The 26,292-nt window shown below is 39.5% G+C and overlaps 1 protein-coding gene across 1 annotated transcript in view; it reads left to right on the top strand.

Moving 5' to 3' along the window:
• The window catches only part of CRIM1 (cysteine rich transmembrane BMP regulator 1), a 189,216-nt gene that overhangs the window by 99,823 nt on the left and 63,101 nt on the right, over positions 1–26,292 (top strand). The window contains exon 5 of the mRNA XM_057415453.1: positions 11,575–11,696. Coding sequence (XP_057271436.1) covers positions 11,575–11,696 — 122 coding nt within the window. The remainder of the gene's footprint in view (positions 1–11,574; positions 11,697–26,292) is intronic.

Raw genomic sequence — 26,292 nt, forward strand, 5'->3', positions numbered from 1 at the left:
TGACTTCTGTAAACGCATCTTGCTCTTGGCTGGTTCTTGTATGGTAGGAAATGCTAGGAAAACAGAGAAACTTAAATCTGGTGTTAAGTTGACCTATGTTTTATGAGTTAGCTCTTGAACGCATCTTCATAATCATAGCATAGAGTTGGAAAGGACCTTAAGATCATCTTGTTCCAACCCCCTGCCATGGGCAGGAAAACCTCACACTAAACCATGTCACCCAAGGCTCTGTCCAACCTGGCCTTGAACACCACCAGCGATGGAGCATTCACAACTCCCTGGGCAACCCATTCCAGTGCCTCACTGCCCTTACAGTAAAGAACTTCTTCCTTATATCCAATCTAAACTTCCCCTGTTTAAGTTTTAACCCGTTACCCCTTGTCCTATCACTACAGTCCCAAATGAAGAGTCCATCCCCAGCATCCTTATAGGCCCCCCTTCAGATACTGGAAGGCTGCAATGAAGTGTCCATGCAGCCTTCTCCAGGCTGAACAGCCCCAGCTTTCTCAGCCTATCTTCATACAGGAGGTGCTCCAGTCCCCTGATCATCCTCATGGCCCTCCTCTGGACTTGCTCCAGCAGTTCCATATCTTTTTTTTTTATGTTGAGGACACCAGAACTGCACACAATTCTCCAAGTGAGGTCTCCCAAGAGCAGAGTAGAGGGGCAGGATCACCTCCTTCGACCTGCTGGTCACGCTCCTTTGGATGCAGCCCAGGATACAGTTGGCTTTCTGGGCTGCAAGCGCACACTGAAGCCGGCTCATGTTCATTTTCTCATCAACCAGCACCCCCAAGTCCTTCTCCACAGGGCTGCTCTGAATCTCTTCTCTGCCCAACCTGTAGCTATGCCTGGGATTGCTCTGACTCAGGTGTAGGACCTTGCACTTGGCATGGTTAAACTTCATGAGGTTGGCATCAGCCCACCTCACAAGCGTGTCAAGGTCCCTCTGGATGGCATTCCTTCCCTCCAGGGTATCAACCGAACCACACAGCTTGGTGTCATCGGCAAACTTGCTGAGGGTGCACTCAATCCCACTGTCCATGTCACTGACAAAGATGTTGAACAAGACCGGTCCCAACACTGATCCCTGAGGGACACCACTCGTTACTGGTCTCCAGCTGGACATTGAGCCATTGACCACAACTCTTTGCATGCGGCCATCCAGGCAGTTCTTTATCCACCGAGTGGTCCATCCATCAAATTGATGTCTCTCCAATTCTGAGACAAGGATATTGTGCGGGACAGTGTCAAACGCTTTACACAAGTCCAGGGAGATGACGTCAACTGCTCTACCCCTGTCCATCAGCTCTGTAGCCCCATCACAGAAGGCCATCAAATTGGTCAGGCAGGATTTCCCCTTAGTGAAGCCATGCTGGCTGTCGCCAAGCACCTTGTTGTTTTTCATGTGCCTTAGCATGCCTTCCAGGAGAATCTGCTCCAAGATTTTGCCAGGCACAGAGGTGAGACTGACTGGTCTGTAGTTCCCCAGGTCATCCATTTTCCCCTTCTTGAAAATGGGGGTTATATTCCCTTTTTCCAGTCATCGGGAACTTCACCTGACTGCCATGATTTCTCAAATATGGTGGCCAGTGGCTTAGCAACTTCATTCGCCAGCTCCTTCAGGACCCATGGATGGATTTCATCAGGTCCCATGGACAGGTTCTTAAGATGGTCTTGAACCAGATCCTCTCCTACAGCGGGCCTAGGGTCTTCATTCTCGCAGTCTCTGCGTCTGCCTTCTAAGACTTGGGTGGTGTGGTCGGAGCATTTGCCAGTGAAGACCAAGGCAAAGAAGTCATTAAGAACCTCAGCCTTCTCCAAATCCAGGGTAGCCAGTTCTCCTGAGAGCTTCCGGAGGGGGCCTACATTATCTCCGGTCTGTCTTTTATTTGCAGTGTACCTACAGAATCCCTTGCTGTTATCCTTAACATCCCTAGCCAAGTTTAATTCTTACTGGGCCTTAGCTTCCTGAACCTGGTCCCTAGCTTCTATGTTTAATTTTGAAAACTTCTCTAGCAATGCCAGGGGAAAAATGGGAATAATAAACATCAGATACTCTAAGTTCTTGTACTGGTATTCAAAGGTTACCTTTAGTTTTGCGTGTATTCTACTGTGGTAGTCCAAACAGAACAGCCTACTGATTTGGCACTGATATCAAGATACTCGTTGCTTCAGGTTTCATCAGTCTGTCATGAGACACCTTAAATTTCCAGCTATTATGTTGGGAATGTCTGTGGTCTGGGTAAAGATGCTCTGTTCTCCAAGGAGCTTATTGAAAGAACATATGTCATGTCTATTAAAAATTTAAGCATAGAGATGATCTATACGAATTGTACAAAATCTGTTGTCTTTGATTGTTTCCAGTTTTTCTGTTGTGAATTATTTTATTCAGATTTTCAGATTTCTTTGCAATTTACTTATAAGTGTAAAGTATTAAAATCTGTTAGTTTTTTTAATGGATGAGTATAAATCAGTAGCTGATTTCAGTGATTAGTGTTGGCTTATGTCTTAATTGCTCACATGGTTTTGTACATTTTTTCGTAGCAATATATACAATGGAGTAAATGGCATGTTTGGATAGGTTTGCACCAAATATTTTTTTTATTGGCTTCATTCTTTCTGGCTGCTCTCTACTAGAGTAATTTAAAAGGTTAATCTTTACTAGGTCTCTGCTTCTTGCTCTAGTTTTATCCCCCTGCTTCGGTGCTCGTTTCCCTTCATCTAACCCAAGTATGGTCTTTTTCCTTGCACCAGTTTCCATTCTCCCTCCTGCCAACTGTTAAAATCTGGTAACGTCAAGATTTATTCCATGCTCTCTTCTCAAAGATATTTCCTCTCACCACCTATTCTTGGTCAGTCTTTTAATAAAAACAGATAAACCAAGAAAATTATAGAGAACTAGAAAGGTGTTAGTACTGTGCCAGTATCAAAAAGAATAAAAACTAAGTAATTAAAGTCTTGTTATCTTGATACCAGTTCTAAGAAAAATACTGGGAAAACTGGTAGAGGATTGAATTGAGGATTAAAGGATGTAATTAAAGCTAAAAGCAACTGAATGTTGCTTTGAGAGAGGCAGTTTTATGAAACTTGTTCCTATCTTTTGAAGATACTAAGCTTGCCTTAAAAATCTGAGCATCAAATTTCCTTTCTTCTCAATTTCTGTCTTCTGTAGTCAGTAGTCTTTTTCCTTGTACTGGATTCTCTCTTAACAAACAAAACAAGAAAAAACAACCAGACAAACAGCACCCTCCCCCTAAGAAAACCCCACAACAACCACCAAAAAAACCTATGTCAGACTTTAGAATTAATACTGTCTTGTTGGGTTTAATTTATAAAATACCCTTCCCAAAACTACTTATCATTGGAGAAGAAAATTTCCCTCACCTCTCCTCCCCCAGGTTCTGGAAGTGAATCAGTCCCAGTGAGTCACATCGTGATCCTTTGCCTCCTGAGATGAACTCTCACATCACTGAGTGTCTTGCTGATAATATAGGATATAATAATACTCTTCTGAGAGGAGAGAAGCATTCAGGAGTATGTTCACTAGATACCAATAATAAGTGTGCTTAACATACTTATTTAAAAAGCTTACACCAGAAGCCTGCATATGTTCTACATTAGATTTTTTTTTAGAAATAATCAGTACATGTTTATCCATCAAAATTTCCATCAGTTTATTTTCTGTCTGAGTTTCAGCTTTAATAAATGCAGTTTTAAGTTTGATGTGATGGGAGGAGAAGGGAAAAACAGATATAAATGAAGCATAAAAAAATCAGATAACAAGTTAGAGGGAGACAGATTTTTAAGAGCAGTGAACTGCTTCATAAATCTAAACAAAACAGGAATATAAGTCATGATGACTATTTCATATATCAGAAAGTGAAGAGCAGCTTTTTACAGATACAACCTTGCATGATGGGAGCCCAAATATCTTGGGATTGAAGGATGAGCAAATGAAGACTTTGAATCAGACCATTTAGCTGTCACTTAGTTACAGATAGCTGGATGGTGTTACAAATGCAAAACTCTCAATTGGATCAAGTAGCATGGAGGAGTAGGATTGTAGCTTTATTGTTTAGAAGAAAAGGTCTGAAAAAGTTTCTCAAATCAATTAGTCATAGAATTTTTTTCCTTGTTTGAACAGTATTTTCCCTGTTGTTTTTTCCCTTACTTGAGGCTAAAATGTCTCAATCTGGAGCTGCTTTGGACTGGCAATGCCACAGATTATTATGCAGTATTGTTAAGTGAAATGGTCTTGACCAGCAAAAGTGTTAATTCTGTGGGCGATACAGTGAACAGGACAAGTGGTAACCACCTCAAGCTGCACCAGGAGAGGTTTAGAATAGAGAAAGGAAAAATTGGTTCACCAAAAGGGCATATATAGGTATAATCTATAAGAAAACACTCTTTTGCATCTGTCCTATAGCAAGATATTTTTAATATGGGTGTTCTTTATTTAGCAGTTTTAAAGACATTAAGGAATAGTGGCAGTTTACATTAGAGTCTAAATTTTGTACACCATTACTGAATTGGTTTTTATTCCAAAGGAAGATATTTAGGAAACAGCAAATACTTCTCCCAGAAAATCCATTTTTCTTCCTTCGGGTCTGAATATCCACATAGAGCAAGGATAAAAGGGTAAAAGTGTGACCTTTATAGATGACTTTCGTGTCCATCTTCTCCATACTGGTCTTCCAGGAGATGTAATGAATTGCTGAATTCAAAGTTCAGGCAGTCCCCTTCTTCCTCCCTTACTTACAGCTGCCTCAGCAATTCCTAGAAGTTCTCAGTGTGACGATAGTTACTTGCTGCCTTGGCACCCAGCCTCACAATGTGGGTTGGTTTGGCAAGCCACCATATTTTCTTGAATTCCACAAATGAGAAAAAGATGATAAGGTTTTTTGTTTTGTTTTGTTTTGTTTTTTTTTAAGCCTTCTCAATAAAACCTGAACAGAAGCTCTTGAAGCACAACACATTTCTGGAGCCTGATAGCTGACTTCAGGGTGTCAGAGACCTCTGACAAAGAGCAGACACATGAGAAAGTCTTCAGAAAAAATAAGATGTAAATATTCCACAGAAGCAGCTGTAACACATTGTAAATGTAGGCATCCCTACTTGCATCTTCTATAAGATCAGCTCTCTGAAACTGTATTGTAAAAGCTAAAAGTACACATCCATGCTCTTTCACCAACTCCTACGACTTACTGAATTGCAAAACCTTTAAAGACAATACTATGTAAAGGAAGGAGCATATTGCCCATAAGACTAAAAATCCTAGCATTTGCGCAAGGGGAAGAACTATCGATCATAGTTATGCAAGCAGCTTCCTTTCTTTATGTGTGAGTTTTTATGGAAAAGTGTATGTAGTACTTTAATCTGACCATGTGCTGTCTTAACAATGTACTTACTCCTTCAGTGTTAAACTTAACAAGAAATTTGAGCCCTCATAAATTAAAGTATCTATCTACTGTATCTACCTTTAGGCAGTGTTTTATGCTTGAAAGTAGAATGGTACTGTTGTGTCTGTAGGATCTGTTTTTGTTTGCATTTTTGACAAGCAAGCTCTTTCAATTTACAATAAACTGGTAGACGTATCTTTCTACTACAAATTTTTGTTTTCACTTATGAGTCTAAGAACTTGTGTATATCATGATCACAATGAATATTGTTCTCCCTTCTCCCCCCAACACTCTCCACTCTATTTTGTTCATTTTCTACTTAATCAGTTATTAACTTGTTTGGAAATTGAATAGGTGATTTATTTCAGAATAATTTCTGACTTGAACAGACAAATTTCTGTTTGTATCACAGAAATAAATAATTTTGATTTTGGTTTTGACAGTTGTCTTCAAACTCAAAACTGCCTGGGGAGACCCATAGGCAAAATAAAGCAATAGGAGTATCACTTTCATGTTTGCATTTTTAGAAGGGAGCTAGACATAAGAATTTCCCCAGCAGCTTCCAACAGTACTTAGAGCAGATAATAATATCAACATTATTGAGGTTACATCAAAAGAGCTTGACGTTGTGTTTTCTCTAGAAAATAGTGGGAAACATTGTATCAGACTTCACCAGTCATAAATTGCTGCTTCCTTTCTTCCCTCTTTAAATTATTTAACATTTAAAAGAGGAACTGAAGGTTGTGGACCATTTTAAAATAACAATCAGTATTTTACTGCTCTTCCATGAAATGTCATTGGCAAAATTTCAAGCGTCTTGTTTCTAGAAAAGGGTTACAGTTCTTGCCTATGTGCTTCCCATTATATAGAAAAGGTCTCATTAACTAAATGGACTTGTTTGCTCTCTGAAACCATTGGATTCTGAAGCAATCTTCTCACCTTATCTTTAAATTTCACCTATAATGGAATAAATCCAGAAGCTAAATGATCATCTAAGGGTTTCCCACATTTTGAGGAAGGGCTTATTTGCCTCTTCTGGACAGTTTGTTTTCTGTCCCCTCTTACAATTCTAGCTGAACCTCTGGAATGGAGTTACCCCACATGCTTTGTCTTTGCCTGCAGTGTCACTTTCTGAGCTTATTTTTTCTAGGACTGGCATTTGGTTGATTCCCTGTCTGGAATCTGTAGCTTGGCTGGTTAGAACTCATGATCTGACCTACTTAACTTGTATCATGGCTTCAAATGTGAGTAACATGGGCATAATCCTTTGCCAATTTTGTGAGATTGCTATGTTAATATTTCATTTTGCTGTATCACTATTTCTTATACCCTGTGCTTGATGATAAGGAGGTCCTCACATTTAATACCTTGCCACTTTCAAGCTTTGATAATGCTGGGAATTCTCTTCTGAAAATTCCTTATTTTACAGCATCCTTACCTGTATGTATTATTAATGTATCTTTGGGAGTTGTTTCTAATATATTTAGGTAACATAAGTGCTAATAATGTTAACGCAAATTGTATTAGATTCCTGCAAGGAAAAAACGAGGACCATGATAAAAATCTCCATGGGAACGGGATGTATGTTTCAGGAAGGCATTTCTCTAGTCTCAGCGCTTTAGATTTAATTCTGGTTTGATCCTCAGAATAGCTGTTTTCTCCTCAACATACCCCAGCCCCAGCCTTCCTGTTCACTGGTACTAGATCTTTTTTTCCAGGGTGCCTGTACTTGTTTTCATAGCCATTATGCCTTGTGCCTGGAGAGCTCTTTTGATCCTACCATCAAAACAGCTTTTCTGAGGCTGACCAAGCACTTCCCTCTTTTCATCTGTTTAATAGCAGAAGTAAATGAACCAAGATAATTGGATTTTAAATAAAAATTGTCATTTAAAAGTATTCTGTTTGATTTTTTTTCTTAATTTTCTTTTTTCAATTTTGGTGACATAAAATAAGACAGGAAAAAAATGATTAAAAAAAAAACAAAACAAAAACAAGAACCAAAAAAAACACAAACAAAAAGCCACCAAACCGAAACCCTCAAATGTAAAAGACAGTAATGAAATTACCTGTTTTGAAGAACTTAAAACTGAATTTTAAAAGCAGGCCATTTGTATTACTGAAGCAGTTACCTTCCTCAGCTGGTTAATGGGCATCATCTTGTTTCGATTCATTATATACTGGGCCTTCCCTTGCTCAGTTGTTCAAATTTCTAGAATTATTGTTGTTATTATGTGGGGTTTTTTCTTTTTTTGACACGAAGAACTAAAGACAGTTCCTTTCACCAGCCAGGTTGATTCTGTATTCTCAATATTTCAGTACAGCTGGCTTCTTTCTTGGGATTCTTCTTTCCTTCCAGGCCATACCACCTTTCCAGGCTGCACTCCATGAAGTCTCTTGCATGACTGATTCTCCTTTCTTCTTTCTGGACTGTTTTGTTAGGGGACATTTGACTCTTAAAGGACTGTTCTTCCGTGTTAAAAGGGCATGTTCTTGACTTGACTGAAGTACTGTGATGGTGTAACACCCAAAGACATGTGTTTACTTAGTGCCTTTATTAGTAAGATGTGAGGGGCAGATACTGAGTGCCAGCTTCTCAGCTATTCAAGCGTTGGCCTTCCTTTAATCTTGGCACTTTTCGATGACAGTATGAGGTTTGATGCTGCAGTGGTGTCACTGCAGGCTGTGTAAGGGGAGAAAGGGGTGTATAAAGTTACGTTCTTTCTGGGAAGTTTTCCTTGTAGTAACTTCTGCTGTGCCTGTTTTCCTTAGGCAAGTGACAGTTATAGAAGGGGCAGCTCAGAAGCAACATTGTGCACAGCAGTCTGAACAGCCAAATTTTATAGAAATTACTTTGAGAGGGCCCATAGCCAGGTTTATCACAGTCTGGCCTGCTGAACTTCCTCAAACTTAGTGCTCAGTACCAAGCCTAAGGTACACACACCCTGCAGGTGGATAGCTGTCTGTGACAGAGCACAGAGCTGGACAACAACTTCTCTTCTGTCTGTGCCTCTGCTCCAAAAGGCGCTGCAGAGAACACAAGTACTATAAAGCTCATTTCTCTGTCTTACTGAGAACGGGATCACTTATTCCGAATTTCCAGATGTTGTTGTTTTGGCGGTGCAGCAGTCGTGCTCGGCTACCAGAATTCCTTGGGTTTCTTCCTGAAAGACTTCTGTCTCCAAAACAATGTTTTCCATGTTAATAGTCTGGACAATGGTCAAAGGTTTTCCTAGCAGAGCTGGCTGAAAAGAATGCAGACTATTTAAAAGTCCATCTGAGACCATTCGCTGCTTTGACATTCTCCTACCCATGGATTTTTTTTAACCAAATGGGAAGTCAGTTTATAAAATCTTGGAGGGTGGGGTTTTGTTTGCTTACACTGTGAATGAGTCTGTGAAGCTTTGATTCCTCTGAATGGGAGGGAGTCTCTTCTGCAGAAAGGAACATTGGCTCCCAGCAGTCTTTTAAACATCTTTCTCAACCCTTCCTCTGGAATATTGTCTTATCTTAAGTTATTTAATCTGGTCATTCATATTTTTTTGGTTGGTTTGTTGGTTTTGTTTTTTTTTTAGAAAAAGCATTGGCTTGGAAGAAAATGAGGAGAAAAGTACAAGTTAATAATTTAATATTCTTTTGCTACTCAAATCATCAATGATAATGAGAGGAAAAGGATAGAGAAAATACAGGCATGTCTGAAAAAGCTTATTATTAAGGCAGTAAAACTAAGAGTGGTAATTTCAGCTCCTGAGACTTGGAAAATCATGGTCCATAAGTACATTTCCATCACGTGTGCCATTTTCTCTGTGAAAAACATGAATTTTCAGGAAGTTTGATCTACCTGTTTTCCCAGAGATTAGCTGGATGTGAATATAGGATGGTTGAAGTGAAACTTAGTATTTTATCTAGGCTTTTAATACCACTTTTATACTGTGTCTGTTCTTCTTTTTCTGTTATATATGTTTTATCTTTTCTTTCTTTAGTAATATGTAGGTGCTTCTTTCTGTGCTTTATTCTTCTCACAAGGCAAAGGCATCTTCTAAAGCAATGGTATGGGTTAAGGTACAAATTCCTTGAACTTGAGAGTGCTAATTGTTTGTTGGTTTCTTTTTCGCCAATTGTCAGAGGTTGTCTTTCCCGCCCCCACTCCCCCTTCCATTTATTGGGGCAGCAAAAGGTGAGATGTTAGTACAGAATTCTGCAAGATGCCTGAGAGTCATCTTAAAGGGAAGCTGCTTTTTTGATTCCATGCAGTAGAAGCCATAATGCTTTTTTTTATTTCTACATCTCTGAAGGGAAAGGGTGAACAGTAAAGAAAATAATTAGATTCTCCTTTTTTTTTTTTTTGTATTTATAAATAAGTTGAGAAAGTAAGGGTCTGATAAATAAAGCTTTTCTTATCTGCTCTTCCTTTTTTAATGGTTTAGGTCTAATTATCCTTCACTATTACGGTAAGCACAGTATTATGAAAAAAACAAACCTTGAAATGCCTGTTTTAAAACTATCACTGTAGTGTAGTATGTCTGTGCACATAGACACATTGCTCCACTTTATCTTGACATATTTAATGTAACTTGTGAAATGTGATATAATTAATGCTGTTTTTTCAAGGACTCATCCTTTTATAAGCGTGATATTGCATTACGCTGCTGTTATTCAATATTTTAAGAATCTTTTCCAGATAGTATAATAAAGGTTTGGTGAGATTCCTTGACATTGCTTGTATTTCTTCTTGCAAACTTCCTTTGGAGTAATACCTTACAGTAGAGAATATAACAATATTGGCTAAAACTGACGAGATTAAAAGAGGGAGATATTAAAACCCTGTCTTTTGAGAGGTGGCTCTTTCTCATTCATGGAGCACTGGTCTGTGACGAAATGTCTGTTGGGCAATTAAGGAGACATGCAGAGGAGAGCCAAACTTCTTGTTTTTTAAGCATAAAGAATAAAAAAATACATTAAGTGCTGATGATGCATCTTCCTAATGGGTGGTTTAATGTGGGGGTTGTCTTAAGTATTTAAAATACTTGAAATAGTTATTAGCAAGTAGAGTTATTATTTTCATTTCTTTTAACTCATAATTACAGGATCTTCTGAGTTGTTTTTTTTTCCCCTTTACAAATGTGTGTGCATTCGTAGTATGCTAAATTAATCTACCAGTTAAAAAGAAAAAAAAAAAGAAAAAATCTGTCATTTGCAGCTGAAAACTTTTAGTGCTATTCCATGAAGTTTCTCAGCTATGATATTCGCATACTTCTTTTTGTTCGTTTTGTCTTGCATTCTGTTGAATCATTACTGCTTATCCCTGTAATAGGCCCATTGTCTGTGGCAAGCACTCTAAGTATAAACTTACCGAAAGTCTTAAGTGTTTGACTTCTAAACTGTTATGTTAATCATGAAGCAAAGAATCTGGAAACAAATGTGACTATTGTCTATCTATATTGTATGCATTCCTGTTCTTAAGACTGTTTTCTTAAATAAGCAAATAAATATTACTTACATGGAGGAGATACTCTTCAGAATTTTTCCAATTTCTGAAACTAACTGTAGTGCTTAATATACCTAGCCTCCCATGTTATTTGGCATCTCATGTAATTGATTGACCCTCTGCAAACTGAGGGCAGTTCCATCAAAAACCAAAAGGGAACCTGCAGTTCTTCTCATTTGGCTTAAATTTAATGATTCTGTATGGTCTTCCTTTCTTTTTAATTAGTCCCTATATAAAACTGTGTATAATACAGTTTCCTAATGAGAGAGCACTTCCCTAATGAGTGGGTGCAGTTACTGCTATAAGAGTTTCACCAGTTTTGATTTGTTTGGATAGAACTGGAGGAGAAACCTTAATTTTGCAAGTCTGGAGGCTACAGTTATTTTCAAGCAATATGGAACCACGGTTTTCTACATTTTTAAATACAGCACTAGAGTAGTGTTGATATTGCATAGTACCGCCTCCTTGTTTGCTTGACCACCAATCAGAGTTCAGATGGTTAAAAAAACCCTCGGGTTGATAAGCCATCTACCTTGGTTGTTGGGTTAATTAAAGATGATTCTAAGATATGTATATGCTAGTACTGGAACTTGTGCTCTAGCTTTCTGTTTTCCTCTTGCTTATTCTATCCCCTTATAAGTGGCTTCATTTATTTATGGGGTTTTCCTTACTGTTCTTTGGTTTCAGATGCGAATGTCTCTCTGGTTTATGTGGTTTCCCCATGTGCGAGGCAGGCTCCATTCCCCAGATAGTCTCACGTGGAGATGGAACACCTGGCAAGTGCTGTGATGTCTTTGAATGTGTCAATGGTACGTGAAGCTTTCTCTTGCACATGGAGGAGGATTTTTTCTATCTGTAGAAAATGCTGGGTTTTTGGTTACTTTTACCATGTTATTAAGATCTAAGAGAAATAATACTCTTGAATTAAGTTCAGTTAGAAAGAATGCGAAGCATGTGGTGCTGGTCCGGAGGAGACCACAAAGATGATCAGAGGGCTGGAGCACCTCTGCTATGAAGACAGGCTAGAACACCTGGGATTCTTTAGCCTGGAGAAGAAAGGCTAACAGGAGACCTTATAACAGCGTTCTAGTACCTAAATAGGGCCTACAAGAAATCTGGATAGGGACATCTTATAAGGGCATGTAGCGATAGGACAAGGGGGAATAGTTTTAAACTAAAAGAGGGGAGATTTAGATAACACATCAGGAACAAGGCCTTTATTGTGAAGATGGTGAAGCCCTAAAACAGGCTGCCCAGAGAAGCTGTGGCTGACCCATCCCTGGCAGTGTTCAAGGCCAGGTCAGATGGGTCTTGGAGCAACCTGGTCTAGTGGAGGGTGTCCCTGTGCATGACAGGGGAGTTGAAACTAGATGATCTTTAAGGTCCCTTCCAACACAAACTGTTCTATCATTCTAACTGGAAATTCAGATGAAGATACTTAAGTGGGAGATTGTCATTTATCAGTTGTGTTTCTTTAATTTCTAAATTTCTAATTTTCTTTCTAATGCACTTTTCCCTGTGACACAGGGAATTAGCAAAGCTCCTTCACTGCATTTTTTTCCTTTTAATATTTATTCAGCAATAATTAATCTTTAGTGGTGCATGTATTACACGTTTGAAGCATCTTTTATTTTACATTCTTCATTGCATATGCACATAAACATACATACAATGTGATAGACTGCCCCAGGAGAATGTTTGTGATATTTACACAGAGCAGTATTTTAAATGCTCAGATGCTGATTCAAAAATAATACTTAGCATATATAAAGGACATTATACATAAAAATTAACTTCTTGCATATGAATGAAAGAATTTGCATCAGGAAGAATCACAGGTTCTTTAGCTTTCAGGTAGATTTTTTTCACTGTTTGGGATGAGATTGTAGCTACTGTAGAATTGAATGCAACATACCTAATTCTTGTTTATATGCTCCTTTTACACTAAAGTGTAATAATCACCTTCGTTTCATATTCATGTCATTCTATTAAGGTGTCATTTCCGAATTTAACTGTGTGGTACACTTCAATGCAGTGTTTAGTTCAGGATTTACTTTTATATTTTGAGCAAGAAATGTGAAGCCGATTTCTGATAGGATATTTTCCTGATAGGGTATCTTTGGTGTAAAACAGTCTCAAAGATGCTGACCTTGCTAACATTGCTGTTATTTGTGGTACTGTTACCAAAATTGTTGCAGTATTTATATCAGGTGTCAGATGAAGCTGTTTAAATTGGCTTTTTTTTTTTTTTTTTGCCTTTAGTCATTTTAATATCCTGTTTCCAATGAGGAATTATATTCATTATTTATTCTTAGTAGTGAATTTGGACTGCCTTAGCACTGTTCCCCTATGCATCATTGCTTTATTGCAAACAAAGGTTCAACCTGGTTTTGGGTCAGGATTTCTTTTTGTCTCTCAGGCTTTCCCACTCCTAATCTTCACCTTAGTAGCCTGCAAAGACAGAGTAAATTTGAAGAAAAAATAGGAGTTTTTGAAGGGAATGTGATGTGACGGGGAAGCAGAAAGGCCAGATTGGAGGGAAACAAAAGTTTGTAGGAAGAGACAATCTTTTCTCATCTGATGTCCTTAAAACATCCCTACCATTACTTCTGTCAGTTTAAAATGAAGGGGGCAGGGGAAATGCTGTTTGTGAGACTGGTAGTTGAATATAATAACCAGTTCTGTTTTCTAAAAGGGTCTTGAAATACTGACAAGTGCAGAAGAGATACAGTAGGTGCCAGTGACAGATGGAGAAAATAATCTTGCATTGATAGGCTTAGATCAGTTTCTTCATTAAAAAAAATTTCCATCAAAGTAACAAGAGCCAAATCTGTAAGATCTAGGACATGCTGTTCTCAGTAGTGAGGGTGGTTAGCTGTTGGCACAAATGCTGGGAAGATGCTGAATTCCTTATCTTCATCCTTTCCAATTAGGATTAGATGCTTTATTTAAAGAGCGTGTTTTAATCAAATGCAAGTTAATTTATCAATGGTAAGTGGGGAACTTTTGTAATCAGTGTTACTAGCAAGTTCCATTAGTTACTTCTGTGTTTGGAAACCCCTGAAAACAGGCAAGAGGATGGAATACAAAGGACACCTGCACAGTCATGTTAGTATAGTTTTCGTGCTGTATGGTATCTATTTAATGTTAGAATTAATTAATTCTGTTGGGGAGGGAAGCAGTCAGGAATAATACTGATCATCTGGCATCCATTATGAATAAGTGCATTTAGACTGCAAAAACTGTTTTGTGTATTGTGGGGTAACTAAATTGTGTATTTATATAACCCTAATGATGTGCAGAGTGTTAACGCAGGCCAGCCTTCTGCAGTATTTGTTGCAAGTATGTGTTAATGTGATGGATGCAGAGCTGCATGTTCAGAAAGAATATGGGGAGGCTGCCTTGACTATGTAGGAAAGAAGTCTGCTCTTGTTTGAGGACAGCATCGGCCAGTGTTGAGGCAGTAGTTAATGAATAACGGCAGCAAAATATATGTCGTGTAGAGGCTCTTTAGTATGTCCTGTTTGTCAGCATTTTTGTGACAGATCAGTCATTCTTTCACAAATGTCTTTCCTGGATTTAATATAAAACTGATTTAGAAGTTCCGTGATATATCTGTAGATTTTGTGTGGTTATCTTTGTTACCAATGCACACTGTCTCAAACTAGCTTTTGCAGAATGGTTTGCTTTGGAAGGGACTTTTAAAGATCATGAAGGGACCTTAAAGATCATTTTTGTTAGTCTGTTTTAGAAAAGCATATTCATCTGAAGCAAAAGGAACTTCTACACTAGGTACTCTTTGCAGGTCATGGAGCTGTTGTTCCTGTTTGATGATAAATACGGCAGTAAATCAATACACTGCTGTATTTATAAAATATCAACTTACAAAATGAAAATTTTTATGCTTCAGTTATATTGAGTGTGTCATTATGTGTTTTATCATGTCTAATCTGCTGTTTCTCATAGTTTATATATATAAACCATATAATTTTATAGGCATTATTTACCATGAAAAAACCATATATTCCTCCTTGGAAATGGTCCTGATATTTTCATTTAATTGAGCCTTGTTGTTAAGTACCAACTGTCTGTGGGTGTTTAAACTTTTATTCGTTGAGCTTCTGACTGGACTTTTTTTTTTTAATATAGGAAATAATTTAGTGCTGAGAAGAACCTTCTCATTGGTGGCAAAAAAAATGCGTTACAGCGAGCTGATGTTCCTAATCTTTGTGTGTGATGTTCTTATCATTGTGAATATATGGAGAGATCAGAGTATTTTAAGTAAAACTGTTATGCTAACTGAAGACATAAATTTATGCTTTTTAAAACACCACTGCAGTCAAAAGAATTCATCATTACAATTAGCATACAGGTATTACTGTCGTTACAATGCAGTTCTTGTCCAAAGGTTAGTCAATTAAAAAAGTCAAATTTAACGCATGTATTATATGCTTGATTCCTTAATTTTCAAGGAAAGCATCTTTATAAATAAAATAATTCTGTATTGTTTAGATTGTGGTAGGAATCAAGTCATAGTTCCCTTTTGATGCATGAAGTTCTTCTGTCATGATTTATGCGGTATGTGTTTTTGGGGCATCCCAGAACATATGGATGTCAAAATGATAGCTCAGACAACAATGATTACCACAACTTTGTTGTTTCTTACTCTTTTTTCCTTGTCAGAGAAAGGTCTTTACTGTTTAACTTGTAAATTTAACCTTGCAGCTCTCTGGAACTGTTGGTAGACACTGATTTACAATGCAGTAGTGATATGACTGTGTCAGTCGTCATTGCTGAGAGGATGCTGGCTGGCGGTTTCTCCTAATCTTACTGTCCTTGATGACCCTCAGGGCAAGCCCGAAGTTGTGCATGAAACAGAATTGTAGCCTGAAGGAGAAAGAATTGTGAATTGCTAAATTTAAATCTGTGGCTGCCATCAAATAGTCTAACTAGAGGTACAGCTGATACAGCTATATATACCTCGCCGCTAGTTGCATACGGGAATTGGCAATTACTGTAATAGTATGCAGTAGTGAAGTTTTCAAGAGCTACATCCATAGTCAAATGTGCTCATTTCTGGGAAGTGTGAAGTAAATAGAGAAAATATGGCAACATGGGAAATCTATAGCAAACAATTTCATCTTACTATATGAAACTCAAAATGAGGTTTTGCCTGTTTTGTGGTTCCAGTGCATTGTAACAGAGCATACATTTCAGTGGCATTGAGAGTGTTTATTGCTTTGTTTAAAGGCAGGTTATTCCAGTTGTATGAAGTTTTCCTACTTATCTGAAATCTGCTTTCCATTTAGATTGCATATTATATTAATCTGGGGAAAATTGAGCAAGAAATTCCCAGGAGGCAATCCTTCCCAAAATCATGCATTTTACAGAAGATAATTCAAGATTTCTTCTGATCCACCCAAAATACATTGTTCACCAAGGTTTTTGTCTACTAATCCTGGTGCTGCCTTTTCTCATGGAAAAGCTTGTAAAAAAAAAAAAAAAATTGATTCAGCATTACATTTAAAGCATGAAGAAGTGAATCTAAAGAGACTGCAAGCTGTACATGCAGTAAGAGTAGAAGGGTTTGGAAACCAGAGTATCCAAACTTGCCTATTCCTTAATTAGGTATTGATGCATGGGTTTCTTGAATGTAAGTTGCACTAAAGCACATACTCACTGTGAGCTCTGCCTTAGAAATTTGAAAGTGCAATTACCCAGCATCCTGCAGCTGCTTCCTGCTGTCAGTCAGGGCTTCCACTTCTCAGTAAGTTTCCTTGAATACAACTGCTACTTTAAAAGGGTCTCTGGTGGTAAATCGCGTGTGTGAGAGTGGTCCTTGTTAATGTATCCATGTGATACAGGGTTGAGGGGACAAGCCTTCTTTCTTCCATGGCCGTGTATGAGCTGTGATTTGAGAGTCCAGTCTTGCCAGGAGTGGCTCTGCAGCCCCACTTCACACACTCCTTTCCCCCTGGAAGTGAGGTGTAGGCTTTTGTTGCCCTGTCCATTGAAAATGGGACTACCTGATACGTACATAAAAACAACTGACATTGGTCCAGAGAAGAAAGACTAACAGCATTTCCTGTCACTTAAGATGGTGACCCTTTCTATGGTGCTGTTTTAGGCTGTACTGGTGATCGCATGGCAGTAGAGATGTCTCCTAAATCATCAAGCTCATTCACTTGATGTGACACATAACCTGGGTTTTACAACTGCTTCTGTAGGTTTTTTTTCCTCATTCAAGGAGATACCACTGACATAAATGAGGCATTTGGGTACTTTTCTGTGCCTTCTGACTTTCTTCATGCCTCCATCTCTATACAGTGGTTCTGCATTGGAGGAGAGAGTAAAATCGTTCTTTAATCACACTTCTCACCTGTTGATTCACTTACTCCTCACAGCAGTTGCAGTTCCATTATTAAGTTGATGGTGTGGAAGAGGACAAAGGTGATTCCACTGTTTCTAAAGAGAAATTAGAATTGCCTGTTTCTAGAGGGAGCATCAATAAGTACTGAAGGGATTTAAATGGGGATTATCAGGTCAGCAAGGAAAACCTTCACTAAAGAAGAATGCAGTCCAAGTGAAATGCCTCACAGACATCAGATAATTACCATAAAGTTCCTGTTATTTATTGCACTAATCCTTACAGAATTTATATTGCACTTCCAGTAAATTCATTTTCTGTGTGCTCTTAAGAAATAAGCTTGACCATGGTAAGAGAAGATGTGCTGAAGTATAGTCCTGATCCTAATTAAACATTGCTGTGCATTTCTCTCTGGGAATCCAAAGCCACAGAATTTTATGGACTTTAAATAGTCACCTGTTTAAAAATAACAAGGTTTTAAAGTAACAAGATTCAAAATGCAGTTTGCAAGGAGCAAAAGATAGCAAACTTTTATAAATAATAAATGGAAGGTTAATACTGAAGGAAGATAATCTGATGTCAGAAAGGTGAAGTGTTTGTGGGGTGAGGTTTTAGTTTTTGGGTTAGCTTACTTTTTCTTCAGTCAGAACATCAGAACACTATTTGAAAATCGTGGCTAATCACCATCCACAGCAGTATGAGAATTTGGTCTAGTAGAGTGAAAAAGCACGTCAGTCTGCCAAACCACGTCAAATGTGTAGATCCTCTGAACCTGGATTATACTCACCATTGTCAAGTTGGGAAAAATATCTGAATCAACGCAAATCATTGCCAGTTACATTTAAAACAAGAGGCCAATCAAAAGAACAATGAGAAATTCCCTGTAAGAGCAATCAGTCCGTACTTGCATGTAAATAAAATATTAATGAATAAAATGTAAGTAAATAAAAGAATCATAGAATCATAGAATAGTTAGGGTTGGAAAAGACCTTAAGATCATCTAGTTCCAACCCCCCTGCTGTGGGCAGGAACACCTCACATTAAACTGTGCAACCCAGGGCTTCGTCCAACCTGGCCTTGAACACCGCCAGGGATGGAGCATTCACAACCTCCCTGAGCAACCCATTCCAGTGCCTCACCACCCTAAACAGTAAAGAACTTCTTAGATCCAATCTAAACTTCCACTGTTTAAGTTTGAACCCATTACCCCTTGTCCTGTCACTGCAGTCCCTAATGAAGAGTCCCTCCCCAGCATCCCTATAGGCCCCCTTCAGATACTGGAAGGCTGCTATGAGGTCTCCACACAGCCTTCTCTTCTCCGGTGTGAACAGCCCCAACTTTCTCAGCCTGTTTTCATACGGGAGGTGCTCCAGTCCCCTGATCATCCTCGTGGCCCTCCTCTGGACTTGTTCCAACAGTTCCATGTCCTTTTTATGTTGAGGACACCAGAACTGCACACAATTCTCCAAGTGAGGTCTCCCAAGAGCAGAGTAGAGGGGCAGGATCACAGTATCACAGTATCACAGTATGCTAGAGATTGGAAGGGCCCTCGAAAGATCATCTAGTCCAATCCCCCTGCTGGAGCAGGAACACCTAGATAATGTTACACAGGAATGTGTCCAGGCGGGTTTTGAATGTCTCCAGGGAAGGAGACTCCACAACCTCCCTGGGCAGCCTGTTCCAGTGTTCCGTCACCCTCACTGAGAAGAAGTTTCTTCTCAAGTTTAAGTGGAACCTCTTGTGTTCCAGTTTGTACCCATTACCCCTTGTCCTATCATTGTTTGCCACCGAGTAGAGCCTGGCTCCATCCTCGTGACACTCCCCCTTTATATATTTATAGACACTTATAAGGTCCCCCCTCAGTCTCCTCCAAACTATAGAGACCCAGCTCCCTCAGTCTTTCCTCATAAGGGAGATGCTCCACTCCCTTAATCATCTTCGTTGCCCTGCGCTGGACTCTCTCCAGCAGCTCCCTGTCCTTCTTGAAGCGAGGGGCCCAGAACTGGACACAATATTCCAGATGCGGTCTCACCAGGGCAGAGTAGAGGGGAAGGAGGACCTCTCTCGACCTACTAACCACCGCCCTTCTAATACACCCCAGGATGCCATTGGCCTTCTTAGCCACAAGGGCACAGTGTTGGCTCATGGTCATCCTGTCGTCCACTAGGACCCCCAGGTCCCTCTCCCCTACACTGCTCTCTAACAGGTCGTTCCCCAACCTGTACTGGAACCTGGGGTTGTTCCTGCCCAGATGCAGGACTCTACACTTTCCCTTGTTATATTTCATCAAGTTATTCCCTGCCCAACTCTCCAGCCTGTCCAGGTCTCGCTGGATGGCAGCACGGCCTTCTGGCGTGTCAGCCACTCCTCCCAGCTTAGTGTCATCAGCAAACTTGCTGATAGTACACTCAATTCCCTCATCTAAATCATTGATGAATATATTAAATAATACCGGTCCCAGTACTGACCCCTGAGGCACTCTGCTAGTTACAGCCCTCCAACTAGACTCCGCCCCATAGACTACAACTCTCTGGCTTCTCTCCTTCAGCCAGTTCGCAGTCCACTTCACTACCTGATCATCCAGTCCACACTTCCTCATTTTAGCCGTGAGGATGCTGTGGGAGACTGTGTCAAATGCTTTGCTGAGGTCAAGGTAGACCACATCCACCGCTCTGCCATCATCCATCCACCGTGTTATTTCCTCACAAAAGGCTAAGAGATTGGTCAAACATGATTTCCCCCTGGTGAAGCCATGTTGAGTGCCCCTCATAACCTTCTTATCCTTGATATGCCTTAAGATGGCACCAAGGATAAGGTGTTCCATCACTTTCCCAGGGATGGAGGTGAGGCTGACCGGTCTATAGTTACCCGGGTCCTCCTTCTTGCCCTTTTTGAAGACTGGAGTGACATTTGCTTTCCTCCAGTCCTCAGGCACCTCTCCCGTTTCCCAAGACTTGGTAAAGATGATGGAGAGTGGTCTAGCAATGACTTCCACCAGTTCCCTCAGCACCCGCGGGTGCATCCCATCTGGACCCATGGATTTATGGATGTCCAGATTGCTCAACTGATCTCTAACCCATTCCTCATCGACTAAGGCAAACCGCTCCGTCGACCTGACTTCATCTAAGGTCTCAGGGGTACAGGGCTCTTCAGGACTGCCCGCAGCAGAGTAGACAGAGACAAAGAAGGCATTCAGTAACTCTGCCATCTCTTTATCTTCTGTCACCAGGGCACCCATCCCGTTCATCAGTGGGCCTACATTGCCTCTGGTGTTAGTTTTGTCTGCCATGTATTTGGAAAAGCTCTTTTTGCTGTCCTTGACCCTTCTCGCCAGGTTTAATTCTAAGGAGGCCTTAGTCCTCCTAGCTGCCTTCCTACATCCTCTAGCAGCAGCCTTATATTCCTCCCAAGTGGCCATCCCCTCCTTCCATGACCTGTAAACTCTCCTCTTCCACCTGAGCATACCCAGCAAAGGTATCACCTCCTTTGACCTGCTGGTCACGCTCCTTTTAATGCAGCCCAGGATACAGTTGGCTTTCTGGGCTGCAAGCGCACACTGAAGCCGGCTCATGTTCATTTTCTCATCAACCAGCACCCCCAAGTCCTTCTCCACAGGGCTGCTCTGAATCTCTTCTCTGCCCAACCTGTAGCTGTGCCTGGGGTTGCTCCGACCCAGGTGTAGGACCTTGCACTTGTCATGGTTAAACTTCATGAGGTTGGCATCAGCCCACCTCACAAGCGTGTCAAGTTACCTCTGGATGGCATTCCTTCCCTCCAGCATATCAACTGAACCACACAGCTTGGTGTCATTGGCAAACTTGCTGAGGGCACACTCAATCCCACTGTCCATGTCAGCGAAAGAGGAGGGGTAGAAATTGTTGGGGCCTCAGCTGGATGTGAAACCGAATTCAAAGCCTTTACAGTGGTTCACTATGCATGAGAGGATTAGTCAGTGGGTAATAGAGACTGAATTTTAAATAACGTAAGGACAAAGTCTAACTCACTTTTTTCATTCATATCAGTTAATGAAAAACAAGATGCTAGATAAAAACTGTGGAAGTGGTGGTATGTCATATACAAAGAATATTAGAAGCCAGATGGTCTAGTTCTGTCTGGTTTTAAAAGTTAAAGGAAAAAAAAAATGTGTCTAGTTTTTGAAGTAGTAATGGTTTTGCCAAAGTGAATTTTCTAAGCTCAGTCTCCAGTAACGTTCTGATTCTCAGATGTTTCTATATGCTTAAACTTTAACAAGGTTTCTAACGCTTTGGAGAGGACAAGGTTAGAATTAGATATTTTTCTCAAAGCAAGAAATTCCAAACCAGAGCCTGTGTTACAGGTTTGGGGATTCTTTTTCTTGAAACTTTTAACTTTTTATATACACTGGAGGCTTATCACAGATGTCCTGGCAGTGAATGATGGGTTGTGCCAGTACCTTTTAGGGGTGCTGAGATTGTTTCAGATGCCTGTGTCCTGGTAACATGTCTAGGGCTAAACTCATGACAACATGCATTTTCTCCTTTGATAGACTGACAGACTGCTGGGATTTAGACACATTGCTCTGTTACGAAGAACATGGCTTGCTTCCAAGAATTGCTTGGCAATTTTATCAAGAAAATCTGTCACTGTTTGGGGTTTTAGAGCACAGCCGTGGTCCTCGGTGGCCTTGGCTCCTTGTTTTTTTGTGTCAGGGCTAAAACCTACTGCAGGATAAAAAGTAGCACTGCTTAATTTCCAGAAGGATGTATAGACAAAAGGAGGATAGCCTGAAGGAAAGCCACAGAAACAGTGAAACACTGAAAAGCGTGACGTGATGAAGAAAAATTGAAATTTCATCTGTAAGAGAGGATGGATGCAGGAACACCCAGGATGAGTCCTCTTAGCAGTAATTTTGCACATTGAAGGAAGGGAAAAATAGTAGGGCTTAAAGATGGGAAGAGTAATGAAACTTGGGAAACTTCATTCTGTTTTTCAGCTGTTTCTGCCTGCCCTGAATTACCCTTGCTATGATTTGAGCTTAGTTACAGTAGTTAAAACTTTGGAATTGTTTAGCAGACAGGTTGCAGTTTCTCCATTACCAGTGGTTTTAAAGAGAAGATTAAGTCGGGGATGTATGAGGTAGAGCTGATTCTTTTGAGGGATCTTGCCATGATGCAACACAGTGACTTGGAAATAAGTCTTTTGCCTCTATGAGGAACACCTTGCAGTCTTGTCTACTGTAAGAGAGACATGAATCAACCTGCAGAAGAGCTGTCTTCTGAAGCTGCCTGAAGATTACTGGATTGGGATCCCCTCAATTTTTAAGACTGATGTATATAGTTGACTCTTTATATAGATTGTGGCAGATGAATATAAAAGTGGTTTCTAATGTAATGATACAGACTTTCTCTGCTATAAAACTTACTATAAAAGTTGAACTGCTGAATTTGATTTTCCTCATCAATCCCAAGTATCTTTTAATATCTTACAAACCTCACATACCACAAAAAAAAAATTAAGCTGTGAAAATATGTATATATATATAATTGTATAAATGCATACATAAATGATTGCATTGGTTTACAAATATCCATACAAGTTTGTTTTAATTCTGACCTCTCTGTTTCTGGGTGACCTTTTTAGAAGAGGCAGGACCAAAGGACTTTGAGAATGGTTCTGAAGTTGTGTTAATAGGGAATACACTGCACTAAGCAGTACAACCTGAAGAGCAAGAACCCAGTGATATTTTTCTTTCCTACCTAGCTTGTTTTTATGTATTTTCAAGGAAACAAAAGCGTGCAGTCTGTTGTCTCTTAACATCGTTACGGGCTAATTCTGATGAAACTTAACAGGGTTTTTTAAGTCCTTATCAGCACAACTTTTGAAAAACAGAAAGCTTTTCTCTATTTTGTTTATATGGACACAGGATTCAAGTTTATCAGTTTCCTTCCCTTTCATTTAATCAAAAGTTCACAGCAGTTGCTCCAGTTCCTTCCAAGTCTGGTACAAATACTTTGGTATGCTGCAATCATGAACCTTTTAATCCTTTAAACAAGGGAAAACTGTAAACAACATAATCTTGCTTCTGCTTCAGGGGGGCTGGAATTTCTGATACTAGGAAAGAAAATGCCCAAACTTTCCTAAAGACAGCTGATGCCTGAAGCATCTAATGCACTGTCTCACGAGGGATGGAGTGCAAACTTGCATTTATTTCTGAGCTGTTCCATGATTCTAATCAAAGGAAACCACAAGTATTGGGAAACTACAGAAATCTCAAGAACAGAAGTTTTATATTGAGCTAGTTCAGCCAACAGAACTGTATTTAATTAGATTTAAAAGTAAGGTGAAATACTTTTGAAAGCTGGTTTGATAAAACAGATTGTCTGTCTGCAGTTCAGATGGGAGGTAAAGGTCTTGAAGTAGTCAGTTTGCGTCTGTAGTATGGGGCTCTATGGTTCACTGCAATGCTGACTTTTGGAACAAAAAGGCTGGGCTGTGAGATCTGTAAAGCTAAATTTGTGCCAGCACTATTTCTCATTTAACTCTGTGGCAGGAACTTTAATGCCAAATCAAGTCCATCTTAGTCATGTTTATATGGGAGAAAAGATGTGATATTATCTGTCCTTCCACAGCCAGTATAAACTCTGTATTGTTCTGAGTACTGTCTGCTCTGGCCTGGCTCCTTTCACAGATGGGCAGTTGTACGTCTGTGCTTGGTCTAGATCAGTCTTGTATAACTGGGTTATCTGATATCTGGCAGAGACTGAATTCATGTTCACAAAACCATGGTCTGTCTCATGCCTGCTGTTTTGTAGCGGTAGTCCTCATCAGAAAAAGGATTTGGGGTTTTGGATATGTTGAAGCACTTTGTGCTGTGAAGTTCAGTCAGATTACTTTGTCACACAGTGAAGCTTTGGCACTTGAGGATCTCTTTATTGGCAGAATAATGAAATCATGGTTACTGGCCTTTAGGAAAAGATGCATTGATTTAATGTTGGCTTTATGTTCTTTCACTCTGTTCTGGCCATAAGCAAAAAAGAGACCTGAGAATCTTCCAGCATATCATGGGTGGAAGAAATGCATCGTTACAATTTTACTGCATGGTGCTTACCCTTTCATTAGGCTTCCACTGTATGAGTATCTAAAGCTACAGTTCTTTGGTTAGTGCTTGTTTTGGCTTGACTGTGTCTAAGGACTGCAATCTTACATATGGTTCTAACAAAAGTAATCCTTGTCTCTGGATTTATAGGCTTAGGTCAATAGTTAGTGTGAATGTATACACTACCATAAATCTTGATGGTAAAAATACACATATATTGAAATTCTGTGGTGGTTTTCATTGTACAGAGAAAACATACTGTTTGCTTTACAGATTTACAGTTACTTCTTTGGTCTTATTTGGACGCTTTTAAAATTAATTAAAAATAATGATAATTCATGGTAGATGATGTTTCTACTTCAAACTAGGAAGGAATTCAGATCTACGGTTTTGGGCATGGGGGGGGGGAATCATTAAATCATTAAAAAATCTGGAAAGCTGTAATCAAATCAGTAAAGTCTGGAGCCAGTAGATTAAAGGCCTTTTGAACTGTGTTGGCACTTACTCCTTTTTGAGAAGGTTTTTAAACTAACAGCTTGAGCTGCATAAACTTGAAATATTTCTCAAGTGTTTGTTTATGCGAATTGCTTTCTAATGAGGTCATACCTGCTTTCCTGACACAGCACAGTGGTATTTCCTCCTGGTTTGCTTTTTTTTTAAATGCTGCTTTCTAGATTATGTCTTGAAGACAGAACAGGCACATTATGACCAAACATTGGTCAGGATTCTTCCAAGTTTCAACTCTAACGCTTTACAGTCATGTTAAATGACTCAGGGCTGCAGCAAAATATAGGCGTATGTGGAAAGAAATACTAGGGTCCTTGCAATGCTTTAGAGATTTGAAGAAAACCCGTATCATTGTCAAGAGTAAATCAGGGGAAAAGTTTTTAGCCCCCAGAAGAGGATTGGAATGGGCGGAACGGAACCTGCAAATGCTGAATTTTCCATATTTTTCATCTCCCATGTGATATTGAGCCCTAACCCAAAAAGAAAAATCACCTGACTACATAGCGGGCGCTTTTTTCAGCCCTGTGTGGCTAGGCATTGCACATGTAACTAAGTAGTCTTTTCCATCTATTCAGCTAAAATCAGCAACATAGGTAATTGAGCTTTCTTTCCTTTCGTGTTTTAGTTCAGCTGTAATGAAAGTTGATGGTTTTATCCACAGTTTTGTAATCTTTTTAATTTTGACTTTGTTGCTGAAATTAATAACTTCCTGTTTGCAGAACCTTTGGCTTTTAAGAATACAAGATTTTTAGCTTTTGGAAAACTACACCTATTTACTACATATTCTTTGACTTCAGCTGCTTTGAAAAAAACTTCAAAAATTAAAATGTTTTCAGGTTGCTTGGGCTAGTACCATAGAAGGCCAAAAAGTTTATTCAGAAGAGGAAGGAGGCTTAACTCAATCAGTAATGTCATGATGAAACTGAAGTCATGATTTCCTAATGACTAATGTGATGTGTTATAGCTGAACATAAATTTGGAGTATTTCTTCTAGGGTGTCTTGAGTCACAATGATTCAGCCCTGGGCTGTTGAAGTACACAGTACTGTGTGTGTCTCTGTTGGGCTGATTGAACAGAATACACTCTGCTGGTGGAAGAAAATTTGTATGTGTGGGGTAACTGCAAGGTCAGAAGCTCCAAGGAAACCTTATGTTGTATTCATGGCATGTGGATCTGCTTCATATTCTGGAAGCAAGCCTCTTTGGTATAAAAAAGTGACAATAATTTTTAACAGGTGGCTAAATTTGCAAACTGTTCCATTCCAAAATACTTAAGAGTTTTCAGAAGCTTTCGGTTTTTCACAAAATTCAGGTCTACTTAAACATTAGGGATCTGCTGTAGATGAAGGCATACAAGAAATAGTTGTCTATATACAATAAAGTGATCACATAAATATTTATTAGAACTGAGGTTATTTTCTGTGGGGAGTATAGATGTGAGCTGACTAGTACAGCTC

The sequence above is a fragment of the Pezoporus wallicus genome, unplaced genomic scaffold (genome assembly GCF_028554395.1).
Source record: "Pezoporus wallicus isolate ANWC-B61680 ecotype Strahan unplaced genomic scaffold, APGP_CSIRO_Pwel_v1 contig_5352, whole genome shotgun sequence".
Taxonomy (NCBI): Eukaryota; Metazoa; Chordata; class Aves; order Psittaciformes; family Psittacidae; genus Pezoporus; species Pezoporus wallicus.